Raw genomic sequence first — 21,417 nt, forward strand, 5'->3', positions numbered from 1 at the left:
TTTAGATAAAGAAAGAAAGCAAGAAAAAAAGAAACTAACTAAAGTAGAATTAAGATGATAAAAGCTTTAGAAAGACAAAAAATAACACAACAAATCAAGATACCTGCTCTATGTTCCCTGAACTTCAGTCCTACCCTTCCTCAAACAATCATTCTCCCATGTACTCATTAAGCCCAACAGAAGAAAATGTTCACATGTTATAACAAGAGATGACAGAATCCATCACCTGACAACACTGTGCCATGGGACCAAAAGTGCTAATAAACTGTGGTCATTTAACTCGATCAAATCACCAAGGATCAGCTTGTACTAGAAAGAAATGACAGAATGCAACAGTAGAGGAGAATGTCTCCAGCTAAGTCCCTCTCCATTGTAGGTATGCTAGATTTATCTCTAAGTGTTTTTAGAAAAGAAACAACCAGAGAAAATCATAGGCTGCTGAATTCTCCATGAGTAGGGAGCTATACTTGCCAAAAATTCTAATTTCTATTCTGCATAATATAGCACAGAAGTCAGAATCACTTTCCCTTAGAACAACTGCCTGAATATCCCAGCAGAGTTGGCCAGTGAAGTGTGGACAAAGTTATGTGTCTCTTTACTCGTGATCCCGTGAGGCAAGTCAGTTTCAAAAAATAATTACCTTTGGGAGAATGTTGGAAAACACAATAATAGTAAAATATTTGTTGATTTGATTTGAATAGACTAGAAACTAAAAAATAATTTTTATATTCCGTTCACAAATTTTTAGTTCCCTTCAAAAACAACTGAGAAGATAAAATATCCTTCATTTAGTTCATTATCCACTTAAAGTTTATTTGTTCACTCAAGGTCCATTTATTGCCCAATTGGCAATAAAATGGCAGAAAAGAGTTTCAAAAAAAAAAAAAAAAAGAGGAAAGCTCATTTCCTCAAAAACAAGAACTCCAAATATGGGGATGATTTCAATTGCTACATTGGTGCATGGCATGCACCAATACTGGGTTTGATCCTGAGCACAAAATAAAACCAATAGCACCAACACTCAGGAGACAGAGGCAGAAGGATCAGAAGTTTATTATCCTTAACTACAAAGTGAGGTTGAAACCGCCTTTAGCTAAATGAGACTCTGTTTCAAATAAAATAAAAATAAAAGTCTTGTGAGATACCAGGTGCCTCCATGTGTACAGGTGCTTGTGTACAAGCCTGACAACCTAGATTGCATTCCAGGACCTACAGAGTAGGCAGAGAGAAGGTACTCCTGAGAGTTGTTTCCTGACCTCACACAAAAGCACACACACTCCACCACCACAACATATACAATAAAATAGATAAAAATAAAAAACTGTAAATAAGAGATTGAAAGTGTGGTCAATTTAAGTTCAATCAAATCTTAAGATTGGGATGTGGATGTGAGAATGGCCACCGAATCAGAAGGTAAGGGGAATATAACCATCATGCTTTGGGGAGTAACAGGGTATGTTCCAGGTCTCTATTGAAAGTTGCATGAAAAAATTACTAATACAGGGCCTGGCTGGGCACACAAAGCAAAGTCTAAAGTGTGGGTTAAAGTGAAAATAAGGAATAGCTAGATCCTCAGACTCATCCTCCATCTTTCCAAGTAGAAATGCTCACAGACAGGAGAGGAGCCAAACTGGTACACTGAGGACACAGGAAAAAAGGAGGATCATTATGTTTTAAAACTCCACACACTGAAAGATGATGTTCCCATTCCTTTCTAGATGGTAGTCAGTTTCTACCTCTTTAGCAAGTGCAGAGAATTCCTACCTAGGATCACAAGTTACATACATTTTCGAGATAGCTCAAAATCAGCCAGTCCAGTTCAGTCACCACTCAGTCCAGCTCAATTACCACCCAGTCCAGCTCAATTACCACCCAGTCTATCTGAGTTACTAGCCAGTTCAGGTCAATCACCACCCAGTTCAGGTCAATCACCACCCAGTCCAGCTCAATCATCAGCCAGTCCAGCTTATTCACCATCCAGTCCAGCTCAATCGTCAGCCATTCCAGCTCAATCACTACCTGGTCCAGCTCAATTACCACCCAGTCCAATTCAATCACCACCCAGCCCAACTGAATCACCTTTTAATTCATCCTACTGAAAAAGAAAGAAGACTCCCATTAACCAAGTCTATAGTTGTATACAGAATTTCCAGTTAGCTTTGTAATTCTCAATTAAATATGAACCAATAACCAAGAGCCAACTATGGGGGACACTCTATTACAGTAAGTCAAAGACAAACAAGAGCTACACTTGAAGGGGCCAGAGACAAAAGAGACAGATTAAGAGAGTCACACAAGACACTCAATTCTTAAGACAAGATGTCCCCTCAGAGGAGATAATCAAAGTAGAGAGGTATCCTTGGGTGACAAGCCCATCCAAGAGCCTGATGACAAAGATAAATCTCCCAGGAAGTACCTAAGAGATGCAAAAACATGAAATTAAAAAGATAACAAGATATGAATGAAATCTCGGATGCCAGTGCTCGATTAGGAGCTGAAGAAGAGTGGGGGAAGGAGAAAGTTATCGTCAAGTAGAAAGGAGGAAAAAAAGTACAAAAACTTTACAGACTGTCCTGACTGAAGGCACCTGATGGAGGTGACAAAGGACTTAAACCAATTATCATCAGTGTCAGACAGTGGAGTTAAAAGAGAAACCAGTCACAGGAGTTAGAACACTAATTCTAATTCCAAAACACACAAACTTTGAGGCAATGTCTTTAAAGGCTGTTAGGATTTTTTTTTTCTGTACAGAAAGAAGTGAGGGAGAGTAAAGAGGAAAACAGAGGGTAGGATGCTCCTCCAGTGAGGATGTAAGAGCAAGAAAGAGGCAAAGCAAGGCAGTTGTAGGGGCTCATCCTTGCTTGTAGTACCAACACTTGGAAAGCTGAAACAGGAGGATCACCAAGACTTTGAAGACAGCCTGAGCTACATAGTGAATTCCAGCCCGGACTACACAGAAAGACCTTGTCACAAAAAGAATGAGGCAGGACTGGAGAGATGGCTCAGTGGTTAGGAGCACTGTTGCTCTTGAAGAACATCTGGGTTCATTCTTCCAGCACCCACATGATAGCAGACAACAATCTCTAACTCCACTTCCTGGGAAAACGATACCCTATTCTGATCTCTGTGGGCCCCAGATGCACACATAGTACACATGTATACATGCAGGGAAAACAGTGACCACATTAAATTGATGAAAGATCTTAAAAACCAAAGGAAAGATAGAAGGAAATGATGAAGAAGAGTAGAGGGGAGGCAGGAGGAAGAGGAGGGAAGAAGTCAGAAAAATTCATAAGGAAAGAATGATGGAGGATTACAAGGAAATGGCACTGAGCTGGCCTAGAGGTTTGCAGTTCAGAGGCAGGTGGAGAACAGCAGACACCAGTGAGAGGCATGCCCAGGACAACCATGCAGCCCTGACCTGTTCTGAGGGATATTCACCCTGCCAGCCTGTGAGGGCTAGGGAGACAGTGAGAGACTCAGAGAGTCATTCTAATGGGGACATGAGCTAAGTATTCAATCTAGATAAAGAACTGAGCTCCATAACAAAGAATAGCATGATCCTATGGTGGAAAGCAGTATTTCGTATATAATTTAAGGTTAAGGTATTAAAAACAAACAATACTCATAGGCAAAAAGAAAGAACTGTAAACTTTCCCCAGAAAGCAGGAAAGTGGGGGGAGGGGACAACATAGTTTAACTTTTATAATTTTCTATATAGAACACTTTGGTAATATGAAAATAAAAATCAGTCTTCGCATTAGTCTATATCTTGGAGACTCATGATTATGTCACACTGTAGACCCCGTGTAACTGTAGGGTATAAATAGTCCTGATGAAGGACTCAGCACAAGCTTTGGCAGATTCAGAGAATCTGTTCAGGTGTCTCAACTTCTTGAAAGCAATGTCTCAAATTCCCACTTCATAATGGACAGGATGGGACCTGAAATGGACCCAGGCTGCAAGAGTCACAGATCACACCAGCAGAGTGGAGAACATAACTTCTAATTTCCATATTGACATTCTGAACTTTAGGGGAACATTGCTCCTCGCAGAGACAAAATTCTGAACTTCATTTCCTGTAGGGAAAAGCTGAACCTAAAACATCAAATAATGGAATACTCACCGGTCCATCAAGAAATGAGGTAGTGATATTATGAAACACCCTAGGCCCATAACCGCACATCCGACACCAATCACGATAGGCCTGTGCAGTTTTGTTCCGAAATAACTCACAAATATAATCAACAAAAGGTTTCCTAGGAGAGGGGAATGAGAGTGCTTGTTTCAGTAAAGTAATAGCAGATCTTAGTCAACAGCCTCTCCAGCATTTGGACTCTAAGGTTCACTGTTTAAACAACTACCTTAAGGACACAGGAATGGGTGCTTGGGAGGTTTGGACATTGTTTGTGTGTGTGTGTGTGTGTGTGTGTGTGTGTGTGTGTGTGTGTGTGTGTGAGTGTGTGTGTGTGTGTGTGTGTGTGTGTGTGAGAGAGAGAGAGAGAGAGAGAGAGAGAGAGAGAGAGAGAGAGAGAGAGAGAGATATCCTTCCCTGGTCTATTATGACCCTGATGGAAGGTTTTCCTCCATTCTGGAGAATATTAAGGGCTCTTTTCAGGATTATCCAGCCCTTGGGAATAGATACAAAAGCAGCTGTCAGCCTGCACATCACCTCTGACCTCTCATCTCATGTCAAAAAGTCAAACCAAAAATTCATCTGTGGTTTGGGAGAATGCTTAGGTTTAAATAAACTCAGTGGGAAACACTATTCTGACAGGCCTTTGATGAAGATGTTAAGAGATGAAAGAACCAGTATGGCCTGGTGGCACAGACCTGCCATCGCCAGTCACAGGGAGGATAAGAGAAGAAGACTACAAGATCAAAGTCAGCCTGGGCTACAGAGTGAGTTCAAGACCAGCCTGTGCATCTTACTGAGAACTTCTTCAAAATAAAGAGTAAATAAAGGAGCTTGGCATAGAGTGATAGAGTGTTTGCCTCATGTGTGGGAGGCCCTAGGCCCAATCATCAGTATTATGCACATTAAAAAAAGGATTTGAATAGAACCCAATATATCAGTAAGTTGTCTACAAGGCACTAATTTTTAATTTGATGAAGAAATTTACTATGATCATATTATACATAAAGGAAAGATCAGAAAACTCAAACAAACTTCTTTGATGACTTAGCAAATCTCTAAGTGATCGCAAATATTTGAGAGATATTTAAAGACTTTGTTTTTTTTCCAATTCCATTTCTTTCTAGTTTGTTATCTAAGTAGAAGAGATGTTGCTTTATTTTGGATGGGGGTGTGTCCCACATCTATATCCTTATTACCCTATAGCAGCTTCTCTTTATTTCCAAAGTCCCTGTCAGTGAGGTCATAATGCAGAAGGTAATGTCCCAGGACACCCACTGTTTGAACTTTCTGTGCCTCTTGCTAGTCTACAGCTGTATCCTCCAGAACACACTGGATCTTGTCTGAAATCTCTATTGTGTGAGAGGAAAAGCATTCTTCCACCTTCCCATAACACTAGGCTGACTTTGTCCCCAAACAAACTGTTTGATGCTTTACCTTCTACACAAATCCCCCCTTCACATTTACCTCTCCATTTCCCCATCTGGAAAACCTTTCCTCCTTTAGGAGACTGTCTTCCCAAGCACAGTGTGTCCCATAGACCTTGGATAACCAATGGGCTGCACTTGCTGCATCTAATACACTAGAACATGACTGAATCTGTGAAAGGTCTATGGAAGGCGTTCATCCTGACTGCACTGTGAAGGCCAAGGACAAAGGGGTTGGAGCAAGCACTAAGGAGATTGACCCTGGAGACAGGATGGAGCATCCTCAGTATGGGTTTGCTACTTCACCAACCCAATTTTCTTTGCTGTTTTCAATAAATACGTTAAAGGCAATTTCACCTTGAAGGAAGTAAAACTTTAGATTAAACTAGAGATGGGAAGCACCAAGATCTCTCACGTCTTTTGTCTAAAGAGGACATCTTTCCCTCCTTCACCCTTTGTACTCTCGAATCCCAGTTCTTTACACAAATTCAGGGGCTAAAGTTCATTCACTCTTCTTAGCAATCATGTCTGACACAATTCAAACACAGGAAAGCACCCTCATCATACAGGTGACTAGGAGTGGAGAGCTGCCAACCTCACAGACACAGTGGGGGAAGAGAAGCACTCGCTCTCTTCTTCAGTTCCTCCAAGCTCCCACAGCAACCTTGTAAAATGCCCAAAAAAGTGCTTAGTGTCTCTTTGAGTTATCAAGTGATAGAATTAAATATTAATTCTCTAAATCTTCTGCCACTTGTCAGAAAAAAGAAACCATGTCAGGGTATGTGGCAAAAATTGGGTGCCATCATGGGAATATTTGAATAAGTATTTTCTTCACACCCAAACAAGGCTGTTCAATCATATCAGGAAGGATGTAACTCAGTCATACCAAATAGTCTACTGCAGGAAATAAAGAGAGAATATCAATATATAACAATAAGTAAATGTGAAAATCACTCACCAATCTCAAAGCTCCCATTGATAAATCCAACTGTAGATGTTGGGATATCAAATTGTCTCTCTATTTGTGTGAGCATGGAATTCATATAAGTTCCTGATAGTGATTTGGATACAAATGCCCATGTTAATGCCAACAGAAACATCTAGAAAGAAAAATATTTAAGAAAAAGTAAGGGCTTGGTTTCCCAAATACATATCTGCTATCTGTTGACAAAACAGTGTTGTGGGATATCTGTATACTGTGTGAAAGTTTATGGCTGTGATTGGGGTAATTAAAATTTGGATAGCCAATAGCTAGGCAGGAGGTATGGGGGAAGAGGAGGAGAATCCAGGCGCCTGGGAGATGCCAGGAGACTCAGAGAGCAAATAGGAGGTGTGAGATGGAAGAGAAGTAACACCACGTGATAGAATATAGATTAACAAAGATGGCTTAATTTAAGTTATATAAACTAGTTAGGAACAAGCCTAAGCTGTAGGACAAGCTTTCATAATTAATAAGAAGTCTCTGTGACACTATTTGGAAGTGGTCTAGTGGGACAGAAAAAGACTCCTTACAAAACAGCCTCTACCATGAGATGAAGGATTGTATCCAACATAAACAGTCCTTGAACATGCAAAAAACTTTGAAGTGTAATCTCTACTTGGTTATGGTGTCCTAACTCCAGAAAAGCAGGGTTAGAATAGCTGGTTAGCAGTGGTGAGTTCTGTAGGTGGGTATGGCTTTGCTCATGTATCAGTGTATCTTATTCACACAGAAAGACATGGAGTTATTCTATGCAAGACACAGCTATTGATGGCTCTTCAGCACTATACTGTTATCCTCAGGACAAGTGTTGCCCACTTTAAGGAAGGGAAGGAACAGAACACAGAATTACACCACAGCATTTTGTCTGCAGCAAGCCTACTCTGTTCTATCTGCAGGAATGACAGGTCTCTGGATGTTCCTGGCCAGTTCAATACTTTGTCCTCTTTGTCTGCATTCTTGAGAAAAACAAGCTACATTCTTACTACTGGAGACAATGTGACCTGTTTTATTTTTCTTCCTGGGGCAATATGCCCTATAACCCTTTATCTCAGTAGTCCAAGTGGTGTTCATGGCATGTAAACCCAGGTCAGAACATTTTGGGGGTCTCTTGGGTGCAGGATGAAGTGTGGCTGTGTCCTTATAAGACTCCCCACTACCTGCCTGTTACTAATGAACTCTTGAGTGATGTAGTAAATGAACTTCCTGTTTCCCTCAACTTATCTTCCAGCAGCTGGTTGATGGCAAATGTCATCAATCCAGCTTCTGTGTACTATCAAAAGTCTAGAGAGTACTTCCATACTATCTCATCTGAAATAATAGGCAGATCATACTGTGTTAGATTAGTTATTAGTGCTTATAAATTTATTTTCACCAGTACCAATTAATTTGGATAAACAAGAGCAGAAATAAATGTTAAAAAAAAGAATTGAGAAACATGAACACCAAGTTCAGTATAGCTCAAAAGTACTCTATGATTGTGAGAAAGTGTAACTCCAGCTCTAGAAGTTTGTCTTCTAACTCCAAATTCCATTTGCAGAGAATTTCTCTCTTCCCCCTACAAATCTTTCAGAGGATGTAATTGATACTTGATAATTTTCACATGGGTTTTATAACTCAGATCCTATATTTAAAAACAAGGTCTATCAAATTAAAAATATCAGGCTTGGGGAGACCTTTTATTTGATTTGTGTTTTTGAAGAAGAAAGCTAAGCAGGTAGTGAGCACACTGCTCTTTCTCTAAAGCATTAGGTTCTTGGCAGAAAGTGAATGACACCAGTGTCCATGCTGGTTCAGGTCCACTGCTACATAACATCTGTATTTATAAAGCCAGTCCTGCTGACTGTTCACCTCAGCGCTCTAGAGTCTGAAGCAAACTCCTTTGGAGCTGTCTTTTCATTTCTTAAGGGAGTTCTCTTTTTTCCTCTTTTTTCTTTCATCCTTTTTCTTTGTGTATGTGTGTGCCATGTTAGTGTAGGATGAGTTTATGTGTGTACATGCACATGGGGAGACAGAAGACAGCTGCAGGTGTAATTCCTCAAGCTTCATACATTTTTTTTTTAAATAACGGAGACTCTCACCTGCCTGGAATTCACCCAGCAGAAAAGTCTTGCTTGTCCATGAACACCAAATATCTGCTGACTCTGTGTCCCACACACTGGGATTGTAGTTAGTGTCACTATGCCTAGTTTCTATGTAGGCTTGGGGACTGAACTCAGTCTTCATGCTTCTAAGGCCAATCACTTTACTGATCAAGACATCTCCTCACTTTTGAGAATTTTCCCTTTTTTCTTCAATAAATTTTATTGATTAAATTTGCTGTTTGGTGATTTCATACATATATGATATCATCTGATTATTACTTTCTTCCTCTCTTCTCCACATCTTTTCCCCATAAACATCCTCATTCCTACCAGTACTTTTCCAAAGTTCATGAGTTTTGGTTTAGGTTTTTTGTTGTTTTTGTTCCATGTCACTTAACTGGGCTTAGAGAGGAACTTGTGAGCGACTCCGTGGAGACTAGGCCAGTGCTCAGATTCCTTGGGTTAATACAAGTTCACATTTGGTGATGCAAAGAAGCCTTTGGAACCATGAGAAGGACAGTTATTTCTAAACTACTGAAAACCACCAAAACAGCTAATGAATGGACATTATTTATTACTAAACAATGATTGTAATAATACCAATGCTTGAAGAAAATATTTGTCTGACTAGGTCATGAAGTGTTCTTTGCGTATCATTCAATAGAACACTTCTGTTGGGGAATTGTTTCCTAGCTGTGACCCCTGACCTTCTGTCAGGAACACCAGAGGGCTGAGCATTGGGGTTCTGACTTCTGACCTCAGACTAAATTCCAGCATAGTATAATACACACCTACAAATTTTTAGAACTCACCCTCCTTTAAGACCCTCTAAATCAGTGGTTCTTGATCTTCCTACTGCTGCACATTTAAGTACAGTTCCTCCTGTCATGTTGACCCCAACTATAAAATTATTTTATTTGCTACTTCATAACTGTAATTTTCCTACTGTTATGAATTGTAATGTAGATATCTGATATGCAGTGTATTTTGATATGTGACCCCTGCGAAAGGGTCATTTGATTGCAAAGGCATGGTGACAGACAGTTTGAGAACAACCACTCTAAAGCATTCTTACTAAGTTTCCTGGGTGAATTATCCTGGTTAGACATCCCTAATTATAAAATCAACTTCTTTAAGGCAAGAAATTAACAACAACTTTGGTAAAATGGCTTTTGTGTTGGAAAAATTCTTGTAATCTGAGCAATGTTACAAGGACTATCAAAGCTTACTTAAAAGACTCTCGTGCACATATACATGCATACAAGCTAACAATTCATACCTTGATCTTGGAAAAACATCTCACTCCATGAGTTCCAACTCTGTTCTCAGGTTCTGCCATGTTGTTCTTCTGATTCTTCCCAGATGTCTGTGCTTTAAATGTCTTACTGCTGTCTTTGCAAGAAAACAGACAATTGTTAATTAAATTATTTACTAAACTGTAACAAGTCATTAAAAAAAAACCTCTCAGAACTGGAGTGTATCTTTTTTAAAAATATTTTAAACATAATTCTTTATTGATTCTTTGGCAATTTCACAACATGCACCCCAATCCCACTCACCTCCCAGTCCCTCCGTATCTGCTTATCAACCCTGCAGCATGCCCCCCAAAATTAATTTCAAAAATCATCACTCCTCCATCTTTCCAGCACCTCTTCATTCATCCTAACAGCATCATAAGCTGCGGTAAGTCATGCAGTATACTTTTTTGTCCAATCAGTCCCACCCACAAAATGTTCATTTTTTTTAGGGTTTTTTGTTTGTTTGTTTGTTTTTTATTTATTCTTTGTGTCTTAAACATCATGCCTCCAAATCCCACCCATCTCCTTCACCACACCAAAATAAACAGAAGGGAAAAAGAGGGGGAAGAAACAAAGAAGGGGGAAATCTCGTCATGGAAGCTGTAGTGTGACACAATGACTTACAAAGTAAACCTGTTTATCCATATATATTTCGATGCAGATTTTATCAGAAAGAATCATTTGTCTGGTTCACGGCCCCTTGTCTCTGCTGAACCATTGATGATGGTCCCTCACTGGGACTCTTCCTCGACATCCTGTTGCTGCCCTGTGTGTGGTGATCTTGCATCCCTGGGTCCACAGGACTGACACCCCCACTCCCTAGCCCTCATGCTCCAGCAGATCACAGATGGCGTGGATGTTGGAGTGGGTGAACACATAAGCCTGGTTCTGGGCCTGTGCTGCTGCAGGGTTCATCAGCCTGCCAGCTCTCCCCTGTCTTTGCCACCATCTAAAGAGGTGAAAAAGGTGAGGAGTGGGATGAGGTGTCCATTATTTTTTAATGAAACATTGGTCTGGTTCAAGGCCTCTGGCACACCATCGTCACTGAACCCTCACTGAAACTCCTCTCAAATATCCTGCTGATGCCCCAAGACATGGGGAACCTTCAGTTATTGTTCTGCAGGACCAGTCTTTACACGCACTCTAGCAGGTCATAGAGGTCATAGATGGGTAGATATTATGATAGGCCAACCAAGGCCAGGATGTTGGTCTGAGTGGCAGCTGAGCGGGTCCTCGCCACTGGGACTGCCACCTTCAGGCAAGGGGCAAAGCCAGCTCTCCCAGGCCCATGGTGAAAGGTGGGGCCATCTCTCCCAAGTGTGTATGGGGGGGCAGCTCTTTCATGGGGGGATGGGACCAGCTCTCCTGCTGCAGTATCCAGCAAGTGGCTGGACCAGCTATCGCGGGGCCAGTGTGGGGCTGACTGGCTCAGTACGGCCCTTGGATTTCAACAAGAATGGTTCTTATTACCCTCCAAGGTAATGTGGGGCATGGACATCATCACAGACTCCAGCTGCAGCAGAAACATGGACCCAGACATGCCCTTGGCAGCCACTCAGGCCTAAACATCACCATGGCCCTGGTGGCAGCACAGGCCACCCAGATCAGTATGGCCCCAGCAGCAGCAAGGCCCTTCCTTGGACACCAAAATGATCTCAAGTGGCTATCCAGACCCCAGGTATCTGCATGGTCTTTGGGGGGACCATGGGCCCAAACATGGTCCCCGGCAGCAGCCCAGACTCAGATGTCACCATGGCCCCAGGTGGCAGCTCAGACCCTTGGTGTTGGCATGGCCTTTGATAGTATCAGGAGCCATGACATCAACCCAAACTGTGGCTGCAGAAGGGCCACAGAGGGCTGGGGTGTCTTACTCAGGGTTTCTATTACTGTGAAAAATACCAGGACCAAAAGAAAATTAGAGGGGAAAAGGTTTACTTTTGCTCACAGTTCTATATCACAGTTCATCACCCGGGAAAGTCAGGGCTGAACTCACAGCAGCAACCTGGATGCAGAGGCCATGGAGGAATGCTGCCTCGTGCTTTGCTCCCTAGGGCTTGCTCATCCTGCTTTCTTATACAACCATACCTGTCTGCCAGGATGGCCCCAGCAACAGTGAGCTGGGCCCTCCCACATCAGTCATCAATCAAGAAAATGTACCACAGGCTAGACCATCAGTCAATATCCTGGGACATTTTCTCAATTGAGATTCCCTCTTCCCAAATGACCCAAGCCTGTGTCAAGTTGATATAAAACTTTCCAGTCCAGCTGTGGAGGTTGTGCAATGGGTAACATGTTTGATTCCTAAGCTTGAGGATCTCAATTTGAATTCTTAACAACCAAGTAAAAACCAGGACTTTCTCTGCACCTGCCTTGAACCCCAACACTGGGAGGACCCAGACATCAGGAACACTGCAGTATGCCATACTGGCACTCTAACAAAATGAACAACCGAGAAGTTCAGTGAATAGAATCCATTATAAAACCTAAAGTGGAGCATTCTAGAGGAAGACACCCAGCATTGACTTGTGACCTTCATAATATGCACACCTGTTTATGTGCACTTGCACCTGCATACATACGTGTGTATATATACACACAAACCTATTCACTGCACACACACACACACACACACACACACACACACACACACACACACAACCATGGTAAAATGTGCTCCAACAAATAAAGCTTGCCTGAAAATCAGAGTGCAGAGCTAGCCACTAGAGGCAAGGCAGTGGTGGCACACGCCTTTAATCCCAGCACTTGGAAGGAGGAAACAGGAAGTGACATGGCTGGGTGGAGAGAGGAAGTGATAAGGTGAGGTGGAGATAGGAGCTCCCCTTTTGGTCTGAGGATTTAGTAGAAGTAAAGAGTCTCTCTAGTGGCTGGCTGCTTTGCTTCTCTAATCTTTCAGCATTTACCCCAATATCTGACCCCAGGTTTTATTATTAAGATAAATTAGAACTTGTGATACTTCTGGCGTCCAACTTGTGGGGCATGAATTCACGAAAAAAGCTGCTTGCCTGTGACTTTGTACCCATGGCACAGGCTGAAACTACGTGAGGTGGGAGTCACTACCCCAATGGCTAAGTTTCTGTGGAAGCCTATCTGCCGCAAATGCCATAGGCTTTTGGGCTCCAAAAACCATAGGAGTTGGCTGCTTTTGCACATTACCCACGTGCAGATGGCTGGCTCTTTGGCTTCTTCTCTCCTGGTGGGTTGTGGGCTCTCCCTAAAACCACTCTGTGGGCTGCTACCACACTAGGTAGCTGCCTTGTAACCTGTCCTAACTTCTACTGTTCTACACAGAAGCATTCAACTTCGCATTTGAATCATCATTGTCTGCAGATTTAGTGAGACAATTGGGAATTCTTAAAGGGGGAAATTAATTAAAAGAGAGTTTTTTTCCCACATTAAAAAATGGGAAACACTATTAAAATGGAGGCAGTTAGTCTCTGTATGGTAATACACTGGATGGTTTGAAAATGGAACAATTAAATGAAAGGGTAATTAATTTAGATGGGATTTATATAATGTCAATTATAAATATTACTGTTTGTTATTTTTGTTTATCACTAAAATATTTGGTTAATATGAGTGCTAAGACACAAGTTTTAGAAAAACTTACTAAAACAGATCATAGAGATATTCAGACCCAGACAGGGGAATTTAAAGGAGAACCAATCTCAGCATTGCATTGTAAGGATAGAAAGGAACAGTCTAAGGTTTTCAAACAGCCAACCTTAATTTATCCTGTAACCTTACAGGAACTGCCAAATGATAGATATCCTCAAAGCTGTGTAATTACTGAATGAACTCCTGTTCAAATGTTAAATTTGAGGAGATTCAAGGAAGTGATAGTCTCATATGGCATGCATTCATCTTTTGTGAAGCAGATGTTAAACTCATGGTCAACTTGTAATATAATTATCGCTCAAGACTAGAGAGACTTGGTTACAGCAGCTGTGGAGGTGGTCCTCAATTACAATGGAGGATGTGGTGGGAAGATGAGGCTAAGACAATTGAACAATGAAGAAGGGCTAGAGGTATGGAAATCTTCAAAAACCAACTTCATGGAGAGGGAGATTATGCTAATGTAGAAAGGCAATCCCTATATGATAACTACACCCTGGTTTTATGCCATGCAGCAGCCTTAAATGCTTGGGACAGAATTGAAGAAGTAGGAAAGAAAATCGAGTTATTTACTAAAGTTATATAGGGCCCAAAAGAAACCTTCACTGATTTCTTTTTTCTTAAGCATTTTTATTAAGAAATTTTCTATTCATTTTACATACCAACCACAGATCCCCTCCTCTCCCTCCTCCCACTCCCTAGCCTTTCCCCCATCCCAACCCCCATTGCCACCTCCCCAAAGGCAAGGCCTCCCATGGGGAGTCAGTAGAGCCTGATACACCCAGTTGAGGCAGGTACAAGCCCCTCCCCCTGCACCAAGGCTGAGTAAGTTGTTCCACCATAGGCAGTGGGTTCCACAAAGCCCATTCATGTCCTAGGAATGGATCCTGATCCCACTGCCAGGGGGTGCCCTTAAGCAGAAAACCATAGAGTTTTCATCTAGTAAATGATAGAAGCAGATGCAGAGCCAAGCACCAGGCCAAGCTCCAGTAGTCCGGTCCAAGAGAGAGAAGAGGGATTCTATGAGCAAGGGGCATCAAGATCATGATGGGGAAACATGCAGAGACAACCAAACCAAACTAGTGGGAACTCATGAACTGTGGACCAATAGCTGTGGACCCTCCATGGGACTGGACTAGGCCCTCTTCATAGGCAAGACAGTTATGGAGTTTCACTGATTTCTTACAAAAATTGACTTCAACAGTAAATAGAATGATATCAAATTCAGAAGCTGGACAAATAATAATTGAATCTCTGGCTTTTGAAAATGCTAATGCATAATGCAAAAGGGTAACTATGCCATTAAAGGCAAGATTAGCACCCTTAGAGGAATGGATCTGAGGTACAGTCAATATTGAATCTTATAACCATGATGATTCTTGGATAGGAGAGGTGATTTCCAGAGGTTTGAAGAAAAATCAAAATGTCAGGTGTTTCAATTGCAGTAAAAAAAAAAAAGTCATCTAAGAAGGAATTGTAAACAGGGCATTCCAAGAAGCAAGATTTTTTCTAAGAATAATCCCAACAGAATCCCCCTCCCTTCTGGAGTATACAAAAGTAATGGCAAAGGCAGACATTGAACTAATGAATGTAGATCAACAAGGGACAGACAGGGTAACCTTTTGCCTTTGGGAAATGCCTTGGAGGCCACTCACAGACCACCATGTCAAATTCAGTTCAGATATTTCCTGTCATCATTAATGAAACTCCTTCCCAGAGCAATTAAAGAATCCAATGCATATTAGAAAAAACCATACTGCTCTGGATGATAGAACAGCTGTAGAAGACAGAACAAAAAATTCAGGAGAAGCCATAAAGCAAATATTTTGGCAAACTTCTATAAATAAACAAAGACCAAAATTAAAAATAGAAATAAATGACATTGTCATTGAAGGTCTTGTAGACACAGGTGCAGATGTAACAATAATTGCACCAGAATCTTGGTGTCTAAACTGGCCTCTTCAGGAGGTAAATGTTCAGCTTTTAGGGATTGGAACATTATCTCAGATAAAACGGAGCATGATATGGATCAAATGTATAAGGCCAGAAGGACAAAGAGGAAAATTAAAGCCATATATGACTGACATAGCATTGAATTTATGGGGACGTGACTTGTTACAGCAATGGAATACTCAGATTAACATTCCTCCAATCTCAGAAACAAACCATAAAGTAACAGATGTTTCTGGGAAAAATATTAGAATATAAAGAACAGTCACCTAACATTCAGGTTGTACAAGAACAGGGCACAACAGCTGCCGATCTTTCAAAGGCACCAACAGCTCTAACTTTAAAATGTTTAACAGACAAACCTATATGATGTGAGGAATGGCCTTTAACATCAGAGAAACTACAGGCCTTAGAATAGCTGGTGTAGAAGCAGCTAAATGCTCAGCATATTGAAGAATCAGCCAGCTCTTGGAATTCTCCTGTATTTGTTATTAAAAAGAAATCTGGAAAATGGAGAATGGTAGCAGATCTAAGAGCTGTTAATAAATTGATTCAGCCAATGGGCTCTCTACAGTCTGGAATTCCTTTGCTTTCTCTGTTACCTAAAGGATGGCCTCTTATAGTTATTGATTTAAATGACTGTTTCTTCACTATACCTTTACAAAAAAAAAGACAGAAAAATTTGCCTTCATGGTGCCTACTTATAATAATTCTCAGCCTGTTAAGAGATATCAATGGAGTGTTTTCCCACAGGGAGTGTTAAATAGCCCCACCCTGTGCCAATATTTTGTAAGTCAACCATTGGGAATGACACATACGCAATTTCCTCAATCTATTTAATTATTTAGGATATACAATAGGTCTTCAAAAAATTAGACACCAAAAGGTGCAAATTAGTAGAGATCAATTGCAAACTCTTAATGACTTTCAAAGATTGCTAGGAGACATTTCCCATCTATAGCCCACTATTGGAGTAGAAAATAAAGAAATGATTAATTTGTTCAAAACCTTAAATGATGACAAGGACGTAAATAGTCCAAGAGAATTAACAACTGAAGCTGAGAGAGAATTGGCTTTTGTGGGAAAGAAATTACAGGATGCACATGTGGATCATTTGGATACAGAGCTTGATTGCATTCTGGTTATTTTACCTCTATACATTCTCCTACAGGAGTATTAATTCAGAGGAAAGATATTATCTTAGAATGGATCTTTTTACCAATAAACAAAGTAAAACATTAAAAATATATTTGCAAAAAGTCTCTGAGTTGACCCTAAAAGGAAAATTGAGACTTCATCAATTAGCAGGAATAGACCCAGAAGAAATTGTAGAACCTTTTACTAATGTTGAAATTGACAAATTATGAGCATAAAGTGAACCTCAGCAAAGAGCTTGCAGTAATTTTTTGGGAGAGGTTAACAACAAATATCCCTAAAGCAAGAGAATTCAATTTATAAAAAGAAGTAACTGGATCCTTCCTTCTATTGTAGGAGGTACACCAATATCTGGAGCCCCTAAATTCTATACTGATGCAAATGAATCAGAAAAGGCAGGTTAAAAATCAGAAAATTTAAGTAAAGTGATTCAAAGCCCTTATGATTCGGTCCAAAAGTCAGATTTATATGCTATTCTGATGGTATTAATGGATTTTACAGAACTTCTTAACATAGTTATTGACCCTAAGTATGCATAAAGAGTTGTTTTACACCTTGAAATGGCTAAATTTATCCCTGATGAGTCAGATTTAACTTCACTATTTATTCAGTTATAAGAAATAATCAGGAATAGGAATTATCCCTTCTATGCAACACAATCTCATACAGGTCTGCCAGGCCCTCTAGCACAAGATAATAAAGAAACTGATCAAATACTGATAGGAAATGTGCTAGAGGCCTCATAATTTAATTTAAAAAAGACACCATGTGAATAGCAAGGGTTTGAAAAAGAATTTTTCCATCACTTGTCAACAAGCCAAGAAAATTATAAGTAAATGTTCTACTTGTTCTTTATACAACCAAACTCCACTACCTACAGGAAATAACCCAAAGGGTACTCTAAGTAATGAAATTTGGCAGATGGATGTGTTTCATTTTGTAGAATTTGGAAAATTAATATATGTACACCACACTAATGATGCCTATTTAGTATTTCAATTGGCAATTGATTTGAGTTCTGAAAAGGCTGATTCTGTAATCATTAATTTGCTAGAAGTTATGGCCATTATGGGTATACTTGTACAAATTAAAATTGACAATGTTCCAGCATATGTCTCTGGTAAAATGAAACAGTTTTTTTGCTTTTTATAATATAAAGCATATTACAAGTATACCACATAATCCTATAGGCCAAGCAGTCATAGAAAGATCAAATGAAACTCTTAAGTACATGCTAAATAAACAGAAAGGAGTAACAAAACCCCCCAGAAATAGATTACATAATGCTCTATTAACTTTGAATTTTCTCAGTGCTAGTGAGAAAGGAACAACAGCTGCAGAGAGACATTGGGTAATAAAAAAAAATCTACAGAACTAAATCAGCCTATATACTTTAAGGGTATGCTGACCTCAGAATGGAAACCAGGATATGTGTTACTTTGGGGAAGAGGTTTTGCTTTTGTTTCTATAGGAGAAGAAAAGCTATGGATACCATCAAAATGGGTAAAGGTTTGATTTGAACAAGAGACACCTCTTAATTAGAAGAGATGATAATTCATCAACCAGCATGACCATTCAATCCAAACTAACTTATATGACTAACAAACGCTTTTTATTTCCTCAGATACAACTTGCCAAAGGGGAACCTCCCCAAAATTAGGGCTGGGGAAGTGTTGTGCTTTTGTCTTTTCAGGAGAATAAAGGCTAAGGGATCTGAAGAACACTGGACAAATGAGACATCTGAAGAAAAAGGACAAGTCACCCAGAAAAAAATGTCCCAAGAAAGAGAATAAATTAGCCTATTGATTATATCACATTTTCCATTGAATAATATTTCATAAATCTCTCTAAATGTTTGTTTCTGCTGTTCTCTATAGACACAAAAATCAAATGGTCTTTTTGTAGTTTTAATCCAATTAAAAATTAAAGCTGGCTTTAGACCTGGAACATGGCTCTCTTCTTTTCTAAACCCAAGAATGCCTGTTAAAAGAAAATGCAAAATCTCTGTCTCATGTCAGAAGAGCCACCTGATATGGAACAGAGGAAAACCAAAATTAAGGGACTATTTTATTGCCACTAATTTCACAATCCTTTGGTTTTATTTTAACTCTTTGGAGCTTTTTTTAAGTATAAATATCCCAAAATTTATAAGATTTATATATATATATATATATATATATATATATATATATATATATACATACATATATTTTAAACTTGTCATGATATTAATGGCCATATAGAGTACTAACTAATTCTAGAAAATGGCTTCATCTAGCTTCCTGTACATGATTTCAGGTTTGAGTCTCTATCAAGTAACTAGGAATTAAATTTTTGTACTCTAGATGTACATAATAAATATTGATCCTTTAACCTCTTTGAGATCTGCTGCATGTGACATTTAAAATGTTTAAATTTTCTGCAGTGAACCAAGAATATGCCTAACAGTGAACTTTGAAGTCTCCAAAAGGATGATGGGGCCCCACGACAATTCCACATGGACTGTGAAACACCACTAAGTTGACAAACACCACCTGAAGATCGGCTTTGGACTACAAACTGCTCAGGACAATCTCAAGGTGCTTGCTGAGATGATCCAGCCTCACAGACTATTCTAGCAGGAACTAGAGACAAGCCCTCCATTTTCTTATTACTGAGAAACTGAACAACAAATGATACAGCTATTTCTCCCAGGACTTGACAATTAACCCAATTTTTTCTTTTCAGAATCCTCTAAAGATGCCATTGCCCCCAAACATCAGGAAGTGAACTTAAGAACACAATACCCACATTCCCAAGAGGTGGAGTGGGTGGTTTTTGGTCTTTCAATGGGTTATGGATGTTTGTCATCATTTAGAGTGGTTGGTTAAAAGTTGCTATTGGTAATGGAAAAAAAATCTGAAAAAAAGAAGTTTAGATTCAGGGTTCTTGTTTTGAAAAGAAAAAGGGGGATATAGATATGATAAGATTTAAGGGTAGATTATGAAATCTGCTCTGAAAAGAAATAGGGGGGGATATAGAAATAGAAAAAAAAGGTAGGTTATTGAATCACTTTTAAACCAAAAAAGCAACTACTAGTTTTAAATATTTTACATTGATATGGACCTTTGTATATTGATACAAAGTTGAGATTAATTTTAGAGCATACTGTACATAAAATTTCTAATCTTGTTCAAGGTGTTATACTTATACATCTCATTTAACAATGTAATGCAAATTGCTTGTCCTTGAAAGTTATTATTACCAACTATTTAGAATAATAAATAAATGCATGTTAGTAGTTAATCACCTATTATAATCAAACTTGTAGAAATCTTAGGTATGTTTTCAGGGTCGAACAAATATATTTTAGGTAGATAGGTAGTCTTCAAACACTTCAGAGATCTACATGATATGGCATTTAGGACATTTTAATAACATAGGTTCTTTTTTTTTTATGACAATGAGACATGTCTGCTCCTGGGAGCACCAATCTGCTTCAGAGAAGATGATGGGCATCAAAGAAACTCCATACGTAGTTTACTTTCTTTGTGGCGTAAGTTAGCCATTGGTCAAGAAAATGCCCTTGTCTTAATTGTTGACAGTTACTATTCAAACTGGACCATCAGGATACAAAAGAAAAAACTTGGTCAAGACAAGGTAGGACATCTCTTCAAATATCCTGCTTCACAAAAAAGTCTGTGAGATATGCTCAGCCTGTAGTACAAAGATGGATGTCCCAACATTGGAGAGGAACCATAAGTGACTGTCCAGGCAGCCAGATGTTTCTGTCATTGCTTACATTTTTAGAAGTTGCTTGTTTGCACTTTCTGTTTACTCAAGTAATATTATTTCCTTTTTGGGTCTCTGATGGAGTTGAAGACTTTATAGTTATTGTTATAGTTTTTCTTGTTACCAGATTCAGAAAAGAAATTCACTAACGAGATGTAAAGTTTATGAAGTTGAAAGATATTAAAAGATAGTTTTGGAATATTTCAAATAGAAAGTGAATTAGGTATAACTTTTTGGACTCAACAAGATAGGATAGATACAGAGTATTTTCTCTGAATTTTTCAGTTGTTAATTAACTAGACAATGTTGATGTATTTATTGCCTATATATTGCATATAGTTATTGTACTTATTATATATAGTTTTTCTTATATTAGTTATAATGTTCTTTTTTATTTTAGACAAAAAGGGGGAAATGTGATTTTTTGTGTGCTCTAATAAATAAAGCTTCTCTGGAGATCAGAGTGTAGAGCTAGCCACTAGAGGCAAAGCAGTGGTTGCACACATCATTAATCCCAGCACTTGGAATCTCTAATGCCTTTGATCCCAATACTTGGGAGGCACATGCCTTTAATCCCAGTACTTGGGAGGAGGAAACAGGAAGTGATATGCCTGGGTAGAGAGAGGAAGTGATAAGGCAGGGTGGAAACAGGAGCTCGACCCTATTGTTCTGAGGATTCAGTAGAGGTAAGAAATCTCTCTAGTGGCTGGCTGCTTTGCTTCTCTGATCTTTTAGCATTTACCTCAATATTTGACTCTAGGTTTTTATCATTAAGACCAATTAGAATTCAGGCTACACACTCATCCATACACACACACACACACACACACACACACACACACACACACACACACACCACTTGAAAAGGAACAACTTAACCAGTACATTGAATATTATAAAATTATCTAGGAAGTTTTTATTCTGACTGACCTTGAAAATAATGCCATAAGGGAAGATTTGGCTTGTTTGATTGGCTTTTTCAATA

At 39.4% G+C, this 21,417-nt stretch overlaps 1 protein-coding gene across 4 annotated transcripts in view; it reads right to left on the reverse strand.

Annotated features, from left to right (window-relative positions):
• LOC131907493 (solute carrier organic anion transporter family member 1A5) overlaps positions 1-21,417 on the reverse strand; it is a 98,112-nt gene that overhangs the window by 36,344 nt on the left and 40,351 nt on the right. For 2 of the 4 annotated variants that reach the window (XM_059258751.1, XM_059258750.1), the window contains exons 2-4: positions 9,905-10,013; positions 6,521-6,662; positions 4,127-4,259 (exon numbers count right to left, since the gene is read on the reverse strand). In XM_059258751.1, the coding sequence (XP_059114734.1) occupies positions 4,127-4,259; positions 6,521-6,662; positions 9,905-9,964 (335 nt within the window). In that variant the 5' untranslated portion in view covers positions 9,965-10,013. Of the gene's footprint in view, positions 1-4,126; positions 4,260-6,520; positions 6,663-9,904; positions 10,018-21,417 lie in introns of all 4 variants that reach the window. The other 2 variants (XM_059258749.1, XM_059258748.1) reach the window with 1 other exon arrangement.

The sequence above is a fragment of the Peromyscus eremicus genome, chromosome 3 (assembly GCF_949786415.1).
Source record: "Peromyscus eremicus chromosome 3, PerEre_H2_v1, whole genome shotgun sequence".
NCBI lineage: Eukaryota > Metazoa > Chordata > Mammalia > Rodentia > Cricetidae > Peromyscus > Peromyscus eremicus.